At 42.8% G+C, this 12,009-nt stretch overlaps 1 protein-coding gene across 3 annotated transcripts in view; it reads right to left on the bottom strand.

Annotated features, from left to right (window-relative positions):
- Positions 1-12,009, bottom strand: part of LOC132779049 (tubulin delta chain-like) — a 40,918-nt gene that overhangs the window by 22,121 nt on the left and 6,788 nt on the right. For 2 of the 3 annotated variants that reach the window (XM_067470410.1, XM_067470411.1), the window contains exon 4: positions 10,418-11,481. In XM_067470410.1, the coding sequence (XP_067326511.1) occupies positions 10,483-11,481 (999 nt within the window). In that variant the 3' untranslated portion in view covers positions 10,418-10,482. Of the gene's footprint in view, positions 1-6,065; positions 6,162-8,652; positions 8,853-10,417; positions 11,482-12,009 lie in introns of those variants that run through there. The other variant, XM_067470412.1, reaches the window with a different exon arrangement.

Genomic DNA, 12,009 nt, shown 5'->3' with positions numbered 1-12,009 from the left:
AAGAAATGGAACCCAGTGCTAAGAAGGATTGCACTGAGGTGGTTCAAAAGGGGGAACAGATTGAAAAACAGTGTTTGTTTGTGGTACTAAACACAGTCCCAAATGACTATTTGGAACCCACTGAAATAGATGGAAACCTGTTACATGGATGGAGAGATACGGGTTCCGAAGTCTGTGTAATTCATTCAAAGATGGTACCTGAGAAGTATCAAAATCCTACTTCTCAGATTAATTTAAAAGGTTTAGGACCAGCGATTACTTCAAACGTGGTCTCTTTACCTATAAAATATGGCAATTGGACAGGCATGTGGGATTTTGCCATGAGTTCAGAGATCCCTTACTCATGCTTGATTGGAAATGACCTGGTCAGAAGAATTAAAAAAATATCAGAGTCACCTAAAGAGGGAAAGGACCTGACTGTGGAACAGACTGGAGAACGAAACACTTCATGTTTGCCCATCTGTCAACCTCTGGGACAGAAGCCCGAAGCAAGCTCTATTGTAACTGAGTTGCTTCAAGGGACGAAAGGAGAAAATGAAATTTCTAAAGAACAAAAGGCTGAGAACACACTCCAGACCTTGTTTGATACAACTCAAACCGAAAAGACAGAGTTAACCCCAGAAAAACCAAACCAATTTGTAATCAGAAATGAAGTTCTATGCGGGGAAGTGTTGGACCACAAGTCTCCAGCTGTTTCTTACACCCAAAGTGTGGTACCTCAGAAACATGATGAGCACCCAGATGGAGCCAGTGATGAGAATGTAGAGATAGTGGTTCCTGCAGAACAAGTGATGGATTTTGGGGAGAAAGGAGAGCTGAAAGAATCGTTGACTTTGGAGGATGTATTACCTTCAGCTGCAAGTAAGGAGATTAACTTTGCCGAGTTCATTGACAAAGACAATGAAGTACAATCAGAAGAAAAAACTGAAGAAAAGCTAATCCTTAAGGAGCCTATTTATTTGGCAGTAGACATGGTTGAGAGTACAAAACATCAAAAAACCTTCTGTAAAGCAGAGGTCAACACACCTAAAAGACTAGTTGAAGTGAAGATAACTTCCAAACATGATTTGTTCACTATGGAGGTTCCAGATGATCGTACAAAAGAAGTTTTGAAGATCGGAACTGTGATTGAAGTTAAAACTTATCAAAAAGAAGAGAGGCATTTTGCTGAGAATGAAACATTGGATCAGCTTCTTCTTCTTAAACCTGAACACTTCGAAACGCCTACAGATGAAAAGAAAGTAAGCAGAGAGAGAAGATCTCATCATATATCGGAGGAAGAAGAGGATAAAAACCAAGCTGATGGACTGTTAAGAAAAGTAATATACACTGACTATGTTAGTCTTGATAAAAAGACAGATCTCCAGTTTCAAGGTTTAAAGGTTCATCCAGACAGCAGTGATGAGACTACAATAGAGAAAGACAATGTTCTTGGTTGTTCTTCCAACGATGGCGAATTCTCTTCAATACCAAGAAAAGATGTTCAAGGAACTATAAATTCTTCAATAAGACCTGATGCTATGTTAAAACAAGACTTTATTCTAGCCTTAAAACTCAATGAAAGCAGAACTGTTCCTGATAATTGGAAGATCAGATTGAAAGAGGAAGCTCCAGCAACAAAGAAAAGAGAAAACTTCCTACACAGTGTGGTAACTTCGTGGAGGACCAAGAGACTCTTGATTGTAAACAACCTGTGATGGACTATAGAGACTTGAATCTCTTCAAATTGTTCAGACTTCCTCATGATTTTGAAGGACTTAATGATATTGTAGGACTGATATATATACAAATATTGAGAATGTATGTCAGTAGAGTCACAGGGAAATTAGCCAAGTATGTTGCAAAGGATATGGGAGGAATGTTAGAGATGTGAGACTTTGATATTACATACATGAATGATATTGGATAACTGAACAAAATATGGTTTGTATATAGTTATATGATGTTGATATTATCCAAATTATTTTTGACCATTCTGTTGTTGTTCATTCGTTCAGTCGTCTCCGACTCTTCGTGACCTCATGGACCAGCCTACGCCAGAGCTCCCTGTCGGCCGTTACCACCCCCAGCTCCCTCAAGGTCAGTCCAGTCACTTCAAGGATGCCATCCATCCATCTTGCCCTTGGTCGGCCCCTCTTCCTTTTGCCTTCCACTTTCCCCAGCATAATTGTCTTCTCTAGGCTTTCCTGTCTTCTCATGATGTGGCCAAAGTACTTCAACTTTGTCTCTAGTATCTTTCCCTCCAGTGAGCAGTTGGGCTTTATTTCCTGGAGGATGGACTGGTTGGATCTTCTCGCAGTCCAAGGCACTCTCAGCACTTTCCTCCAGCACCACAGCTCAAAAGCATCGATCTTCCTTCGCTCAGCCTTCCCTAAGGTCCAGCTCTCACATCCGTAGGTTACTACAGGGAATACCATGGCTTCGACTAGGCGGATCTTTGTTGCCAGTCTGATGTCTCTACTCTTCACTATTTTATCGAGACTGGACATTGCTCTCCTCCCAAGAAGTAAGCGTCTTCTGATTTCCTGGCCACAGTCTGCATCTGCAGTAATCTTTGCACCTAGAAATACAAAGTCTGTCACGGCCTCCACGGTTTCTCCCTCTATTTTCCAGTTGTCAATCATTCTTGTTGCCATAATCTTGGTTTTTTTGACGTTTAGCTGCAACCCGGATTTGCGCTTTCTTCTTTCACCTTGATTAGAAGGCTCCTCAGCTCCTCCTCGCTTTCGGCCATCAGAGTGGTGTCATCTGCATATCTGAGGTTGTTAATGTTTCTTCCAGCAATTTCCACCCCAGCTTTGCATTCATCCAGCCCCGCACATCCTCGCATGATGTGTTCTGCATACACGTTAAAAAGGTTGGGTGAGAGGATGCAGCCTTGCCGTACGCCTTTCCCAATCTTGAACCAGTCTGTTGTTCCGTGGTCAGTTCTGACTGTTGCTACTTGGTCCTTGTACAGATTCCTCAGGAGAGAGACAAGGTGGCTTGGTATGCCCATCCCACCAAGGACTTGCCACAATTTATTATGATCCACACAGTCAAAGGCTTTAGAATAGTCAATGAAGCAGAAGTAGATGTTTTTCTGAAACTCCCTGCCTTTCTCCATTATCCAGCGGATATTGGCAATCTGGTCTCTCGTTCCTCTGCCTTTTCTAAACCCAGCTTGAACATCTGGCAACTCTCGCTCCATGTATTGCTGGAGTCTTCCTTGCAGGATCTTGAGCATTACCTTACTGGCATGAGAAATAAGGGCCACTGTACGGAAGTTTGAGCAGTCTTTCGCATTTCCCTTTTTTGGTATGGGGATATAAGTTGATTTTTTCCAGTCTGATGGCCATTCTTGTGTTTTCCATATTTGCTGACAAATGGCATGCATCACCTTGACAGCATCATCTTTTAAGATTTTAAACAGTTCAGCTGGGATCCCGTCGTCTCCTGCTGCCTTGTTGTTAGCAATGCTTCTTAAGGCCCATTCAACCTCACTCCTCAGGATGTCTGGTTCTAATTCATTCACCACACCGTCAAAGCTATCCTCGATATTGTTATCCTTCCTATACAGATCTTCTGTATAGTCTCGCCACCTTCTCTTGATCTCTTCAGCTTCTGTTAGGTCCCTGCCATCTTTGTTTCTTATCATACCAATTTTTGCCTGAAATTTACCTCCAATGTTTCTAATTTTCTGGAAGAGGTCTCTTGTCCTTCCTATTCTGTTGTCTTCTTCCACTTCCATGCATTGCTTATTTAAAAATAGTTCCTTATCTCTTCTGGCTAACCTCTGGAATTGCGCATTTAACTGGGCATATCTCCCCTTTTCACTGTTTCCTTTTGCTTTCCTCCTTTCTTGGGCTACTTCCAGTGTCTCAGCAGACAACCATTTTGCCTTCTTGGTTTTCTTTTTCTTTGGAACGTACTTTGTTGCCGCCTCCTGAACAATGTCGCGGACTTCTGTCCATAGTTCTTCTGGGACTCTGTTTACTAAATCTAGTCCTTCAAATCTGTTCTTCACTTCCACTGTATATTCGCTAGGAATGTTAGTGAGATCATATCTAACTGGTCTGTGTATTTTCCCTGATCTCTTTAGTTTTATTCTAAATTGGGCAATAAGAAGTTCGTGATCTGAGCTACAGTCAGCCCCAGGTCTTGTTTTCACCGACTGGATGGATGTCCGCCACCTTTGGCTGCAAAGGATGTAGTCAATCTGATTTCGGTGTTGACCATCTGGTGAGGTCCATGTATAAAGCCGTCTTTTAGGTTGTTGGAAGAGAGTATTCGTTATACACAGTGAGTTTTCCTGGCAGAATTCTATCAGCCTGCGTCCCGCTTCATTTTGTTCTCCCAGACCATGCTTGCCTGTGATCCCAGTTGTCATTTGACTTCCCACCTTGGCATTCCAGTCTCCTGTAATGAAAATAATGTCTCTTTTTGGTGTATTATCCAGTAGGTCCTGCAGATCCTCATAGAACTGATCTACTTCTGCTTCTTCAGCAGTTGTGGTTGGGGCGTATATTTGGATCACTGTGATGTTGAAAGGCTTTCCTTGCACTCGAATTGAGATCATTCTGTCATTTTTTGGGTTGTATCCAAGCACCGCTTTAGCGAATTTCTTATTAATTATGAAGGCTACTCCATTTCTTCGATGTTCCTCTTGTCCACAGTAGTAGATCTGGTGGTCATCTGATGTGAAGTGGCCCATTCCAGTCCATTTCAGTTCACTGACCCCCAGAATGTCTATCTTTAGTCTTGACATCTCACCAATAACAACATCCAATTTGCCCTGGCTCATAGATCTTACATTCCAGGTTCCTATGGTGTGTTGATCTTTAGAGCATCGGATTCGTCGTTCGCCTCCAGTACCGTCGGCCGCTAGCCTTCCTTTCGGCTTTGAGCTAGCTGCGTCATCACATCTGGGGCTAGTTGAACTTATCCTCTGCTCCTCCCCAGTAGCATTTTGGCCATCTTCCGACCTGGGAGTCCCATCTTCCAATGGCATACCGACATATCTCTGGTTGTACTGGTCCATTTAGTTTTCTTGGCAAGGATACTGGAGTGGTTTGCCATTGCCTTCCCCAGGGATCACGCTTGGTCTGACCTCTCTGCCACAACCGTCCCGTCTTGGGTGGCCCTTCACGGTTTCGCTCATGACATCATTGAGGTGCTCAAGCTCCAGCGCCCCGACAAGGCGGTGATCCTTTGCTGGAGTGTTGGTAGAAAAGTCAAAAATAATCCCTATGGGTTGGGAGGTGTGACGATGTGTAAATTTTATTCCTTTGGTTATGTGTAGTTTGGACAATGGTTTAGGGATGGTAAGTATGGGAGGTTATGTTTTGTGGGAGTGGCTTGGCGTTAGCTGAGTTGCCATAGCAACAGGGGCGGAGCCAACCGCCTCTTCAGAGGCAGCTGTGTTTTAAAAATCCAGTCTGTAGCCGGTGAGCTACAGGAAGAGACTAATTTCTCTAGTGGGAGAAATAGGGAATTAATCAGTGGCCGGAGAGCTGCTGAAAAAGACACTGAATCTTTTGGTGGAGATTCAGGGAATGTGTCTGTAGCCAGTGTGCTATAGGGAAAAACTGAATCTCTTAGAGATTCAGGGAATCAATTGGTGGCCAAAGTGGTTGCAGAGAAGGACCCAGTACAGGGGGTTGTTGATTCTGAATTAAGAATCAAGGTTTGGCTGGGTTTAAGCCTGTTGTGCCAGCTGTGAAACCTTATGAAGTGTTTGCCTGAGTTTACTCATGAAACCTTTCCAATGTAACCATCAAGATTTATGCCTCTTTTGAAGAACAGTTATACATTGTTATACTCCTGTTAAAATAAACTTGTTACTTTTTCCTCAAGCCTTGCCTGATACAGTTTCTTCTAAGTTGAACGGCCTGCAATAATAAAGTCAGCCAGAAACAGTCCCTTTATAAAATAGTTCCTAGGCTGATATTGATCATTGCCCGGCTTCCCTCATAGATAAGGTGGCAGTGGGTGTTTTACCACTCGCACCTTCACATTCGGTGGCATTAAAACGGTCATCGTTACAATTGGTGGCAGCAGTTTAATAACGACCCCCTCACACTTACTTCCTCCCGATCTGCTTCTGCAGCCTTCGCACCACTTTGGGTTCGCTGTCCACACAGATGGCACTGAGCTTGCCGTCAAGGGAGCCGAACGGGGGCCTGGCAAGAGAGAAACATCCATGAGAAAAATCTTTAATCTCCACTTGCAGCCATCATTCATTTTCCTTCGCCTCTCTCTCTTGCTTCCCCAGGGAAAACATGGATTGCAAATTCCTCCCTAGCGCTGCATCTACACTGTGGAATTAATGCGGTTTGATACCCCTTTGGCATCTCCAGGTCAACCACAATCAGTTTTGGCTGATATTGCACTGGAGGCACTAGAGATTCCTAGGGTGCACCTACACTGTGGAAATAATGGAGTTTGGTGTGTCAACTTTAGAATTAATGCAGTTTGGTGCATTGACATTAGAATTAATGCGGTTTGGTGCATCTACACTGTGGAATTAATTCAGTTTGGTCCATCTACACTGTGGAATTAATGCAGTTTGGTGCATCTATATTTGGTCCATATTTCGTTCTACATTATCTTTTCTAAAGGACTATGAAGACCGATAAGAATAGATAATGTAGAATGAAATATGGACTCTGAGTTGGCGAATGCTGAGCTTGAGATTGGTTTATTGACTGTGATATATATTGATTGTTTTAACTGTCTTAATTGTTTTAATTCTGTTTTACACGTTTATTTGTATTATTGTGTAGGCATCGAATTGTGCCTTTTTGTAAGCCGCCCTGAGTCCCTCCTCGCGGGTCGAGAAGGGCGGGGTAGAAGTACACGAAATAATAATAATAAATAATAATCTACACTACAGAATTAATGCAGTTTGATGCATCAACACTAGAATTAATACAGTTTGGTGCATCTACATTCTGGAATTACTGCAGTTTGGTGCATCTACAATGTAGAATTACTGCAGTTTGGTGCATCAACACTAGAATTAATGCGGTTTGGTGCATCTACACTGTGCAATTAATGCAGTTTGGCCCATCACCACTAGAATTAATGCGGTTTGGTGCATTGACATTAGAATTAATGCAGTTCGGTGCATCTACACTATAGAATTAATGCAGTTTGATGCATCAACACTAGAATTAATACAGTTTGGTGCATCTACATTCTGGAATTACTGCAGTTTGGTGCATCTACAATGTAGAATTACTGCAGTTTGGTGCATCAACACTAGAATTAATGCAGTTTGGTGCATCTACACTGTGCAATTAATGCAGTTTGGCCCATCAGCACTAGAATTAATGCGGTTTGGTGCATTGACATTAGAATTAATGCAGTTCGGTGCATCTATACTACAGAATTAATACAGTTTGGTGCATCTACATTCTGGAATTACTGCAGTTTGGTGCATCTACAAGATAGAATTAATGCAGTTTGGTGCATCAACACTGGAATTAATGCAGTTTGGTGCATCAACATGGTAGAATCAATGCAGTTTGGTGCATTAATGCAGTTTGGTGCATAAACACTAGAATTAATGCAGTTTGGTGCATCTACACTAGAATTAATACAGTTTGGCGCATCAACATGGTAGAATTAATGCAGTTTGGTGCATTTACAATGTAGAATTACTGCAGTTTGGTGCATCAACACTAGAATTAATACAGTTTGGTGCATCAACATGGTAGAATTCATGCAGTTTGGTGCATCAATATGGTAGAATTAATGCAGTTTGGTGCATCAATATGGTAGAATTAATGAAGTTTGTGCATCTACACTGTAGAATTAATGCAGTTTGGTGCATCAACACTAGAATTAATACAGTTTGGTGCATCAACATGGTAGAATTAATGCAGTTTGGTGCATTTACAATGTAGATTACTGCAGTTTGGTGCATCTACACTAGAATTAATACAGTTTGGTGCATCAACATGGTAGAATTCATGCAGTTTGGTGCATCAACATGGTAGAATTAATGCAGTGTGGTGCATCAATATGGTAGAATTAATGCAGTTTGGTGCATCAATATGGTAGAATTAATGAAGTTTGTGCATCTACACTGTAGAATTAATGCAGTTTGGTGCATCAACACTAGAATTAATGCAGTTTGGTGCATCTACAATGTAGAATTACTGCAGATTGGTGCATCAACACTAGAATTAATGCAGTTTGGTGCATCCGCACTGTGGAATTAATGCAGTTTGGTGCTTCAACACTAGAATTAATGCGGGTTGGTGCATCAACACTGTGGAATTAATGCAGTTTGGTGCATCAACATTAGAATTAATGTGGGTTGGTGCATCCACACTGTGGAATTAATGCAGTTTGGTACATCTACACACTGTAATTAATGCAGTTTTGACTCCTCTCCAGGAATCCCTAGGTCATCCAGTATGATTCTATAGTGAAGCTCCAGCTCGTTGACCATGGAATTGCACTGGAAAAGTAAAAGAGATTCCTAGGGTGCATCTACAATGTGGACTTAATGCTTTAGCATGGTGTGTTTTGAAGAATCTATGCCTCGCTCTGCCAGGAAAGGCAGTAGACAAGACGAGGCTGCATCTCACCAGATTTCTAGGTGATGATTAGAAGGGAGCGGATAAGTATTATCAAGCGAGTGAATGGCACAAATGGACTTACGCATTCGTTTCTCTTTTGTTTGCAATGATTTGCCACCATTCCTGTCCGATCTGGTTGCCGCATTGTCCGACCTGCAGCCAAACTGCAGACATGGCTCATGGAAGAAAGCGCTGAGATGCTGAACTTGCTGACCGAAAGGTCGCCGGATCAAGCCCGGGGAGCGGGGTGAGCTCCCGCTGTTAGCCCCAGCTGCTGCCAACCTAGCAGTTTGAAAACATGCAAATGTGAGTAGATTAATAGGTACCACTCTAGCGGGAAGGTAAGGGTGCTCTGTGCAGTCATGCTGGCCACATGACCTTGGAGGCGTCTAAGAACAATGCCGGCTCTTTGGCTTAGAAATGGAGATGAGCACCACCACTCTGAGTTGGACACGACTGGACTTAATGTTAGAGGGAGACCTTTACCTTTACCCTGGTGCACTAATGTAGTTTGGTGTATCAAAACTAGAACTAATGTAGTTTGGTGAATTGACACTAGAATTAATGTAGTTCGGTGCATCTAGGCTTTGGAGGATTTACCTTGGAGAGGTTCTTGTGTTTATGTTCATGGAAATACCTTGGATTACTTCTTGCATTCCTGAATTTTGGGGTTTACCTTGGCATTTTTGGATGCCTTCTACTGAACTCTGGCTTATTTTGTGTATTGCATTTTAGATCACAAGCTGAACATGAGTCAAAAATGTGATGCAGCAGCTGAAAAGGACAATGCGATTCTAGGCTGCATCCATAGGAGTCTAGTGCTTGGGTTAAGAGAAGTCATAGTCCTGCTCGATTCTGAACAGGCTGCGCTATGGCACCATGAAGTGCAGAGTCAACTTTAAGGAAATTGGGCCTCAAAGTAGAGTCCACGACATGCGAGTATGGAGAAAAGCAAACCACAGACCACCTATTACAATGCAACCTGAGCCCTGCCACATGCACAATGGAGGACCTTCTTATAGCAGCATCAGCGTTGCCTCCAAAAAATCCTGCAAATCTCTTGGGAAGACAAGTGAACAAATGTCAGCGTGCTGGAAGAAGTAAAGACCACCAGCATTGAAGTGATGGTCCTCTGCTATCAACTCCGCTGGACCGGCCACGTTGTCCAGATGCCCGACCACCGTCTCCCCAAGCAGTTGCTCTATTCCAAACTCAAGAATGGAAAATGGAATGTTTGTGGGCAGGAAAAGAGATTTAAAGATGGGCTCAAAGCCAACCTTAAAAACTGTGGCATAGACACTGAGAACTGGGAAGCCCTGGCCCTTGAGCGCTCCAGCTGGAGGTCAGCTGTGACCAGCAGTGCTGCAGAATTTGAAGAATGGAGGATAAAAGAGAGAAACGTGCCAAGAGGAAGGCGCATCAAGCCAACCCTGACCAGGACCGCTTTTCACCTGGTAGCCAATGCCCTCACTGCAGAAGAAGATGCAGATCAAGAATAGGGCTCCACAGTCACCTACGGACCCACCGCCAGAACACTGATCTTGGAAGACAATCCTACTTGGACAACGAGGAATCGCCTAAGTAAGTAAGTATAGCAACACCAGAGGCACTTCTGGTCAAAGGATATTAGCATAATGGCAAGTTTTAAAACTTGGTTTGTGTTTTTAAATCCATTATAAATGTACCCTCAATTTGCTTCTGACAGGATAAATAATGAAATAAATATTGAAACAAATTGAAATGCTATGCATCCATTCCAGCCCCCCAAAAATCACACCGATTTGTTATGTTATTTCAAATAATAAAATAAATAATAATGTATAACAATAATTCATAACAAAAGAAAATGTACATAAATAAACTGGATTTATTAAGTGTAGAGTATGTATTTTCCTCCAAGAACAGACTTCACTTAATCGTCGTTGTCGTCTTCTTCACTGAGATTTGCCTTTTTTGCCGCAATTTCCTCGCTTTGGCTTGCAGGGCGTTTCAACAAAAACCTGTCCAAGGAGTTCTGTTCTTTCCTCCCTTTCAAAATGTTTCTAAAATGAGTGAGGCAAATGTCGTTGCACAGCGCCAACGCACAACTCGCTGTAACTTTTTCTGGATGTTTACTTTTAATGAAGTCTGAAATTTTCTCCCACATTCCCAACATTTCCGTGATCTCGCTCGTGCGGATAACCTCCTCCTCTGTGTCTGTCTCTTCCGCATCGATTTCCTGCTTAATCTCCATATGCTGATGCTCCTTGAATTCTTCCATCATTGGTTCCTCGTTGTGCTGCTCGACGAGGTTGTTGTTAACGTCTCCTTCATCCACTTCCATGGACTTTCCATTGGACACGACGTCGTCCATTGATAACGCTTCAGGTTTGAATCCTTCGAAGCCCCTTTCGTCGGGCACAACCTCAGGACACGGCTTATTGGATGAAGAGTTTACGTTCCTCCTTGTGATGTCGGAGTGAATGCCGGTCCTCTTTTTAAAATTATCAAACCATCCCCGACTGGCTTTGAACGACTCTTCCGGCGCCCCGTTCGTTGACGTTCCCGGCGTCCGTGGCACCAAATCCCCGTAAAGGGCTCGCGCCTTCTCGCAGATGATGCTCTCGGTCACGATATCTCCCGCGAGCCGCTTCTCCGTCAACCACACCAACAGCAACTTCTCCATCTCTTCGTGGGCAGAGGTTCGGAGCTTTGAAATGATCTTAATCCCCTTGGCGGGCGCCACAGCCTTGATCGACTCCTTCTGCTTCAAAATCGAACATATCGTCGAAGTGTTACGATTGTACTCTCTTGCCAAGTCGGCAACGCGTACGCCTTGCTCGTGCTTCTCGATGATTTCGTGCTTTGTATCCAAGCACATCATCCGTTTCTTCTTGGCACAAACTTTCTTAGGACTCACGGTTAGCCAGACCTTTAATTAAGAGATCCAGAAGACAGATATTAAGATTTTGCACAATATTCTTAGATTATATTCCCTCGCCTCTTCTAGTGACTTCCTACAGAAATGTCAGTCCTACTACCACCATCTTAGCCATTATAGAATCCATATATCTCACGCAAAGTTGGACTACAAGCTATTAGGAAATCTATTGTCAAAGTCTTTTAGTAAATCATTCTGCAGTACAGTGTTCCCTCGCTACTTCATGGTTCACTTTTCGCAGACTCGCTGTTTCGCGGTTTTTCCAGCATTATTCTCAATTTTAATTCTACATTTGGCCTTCCTATAGTTTTAATTGTGTGTTGTCTTATTGTTATGTTTCATTATTTTATTGTCCATGTTTTATTTTAATTGCTTGTATTGTTGTGTATTGTTGTCTTTGAGCTCGGCTTCATGTAAGCCGCACCGAGTCCCTTGGGAGATGGTAACGGGGTACAAATAAAGCTTTATTATTATTATTATTAAATATGAACGGTTCTAGTCCGGCTTACCTATCCAAAC

Source organism: Anolis sagrei, chromosome 6 (assembly GCF_037176765.1).
Source record: "Anolis sagrei isolate rAnoSag1 chromosome 6, rAnoSag1.mat, whole genome shotgun sequence".
In the NCBI taxonomy this organism is placed as follows: Eukaryota; Metazoa; Chordata; class Lepidosauria; order Squamata; family Dactyloidae; genus Anolis; species Anolis sagrei.
The sequence above is the reverse complement of the archived record's forward strand: the minus strand, read 5'-3'. Positions and strand labels throughout refer to the sequence as shown.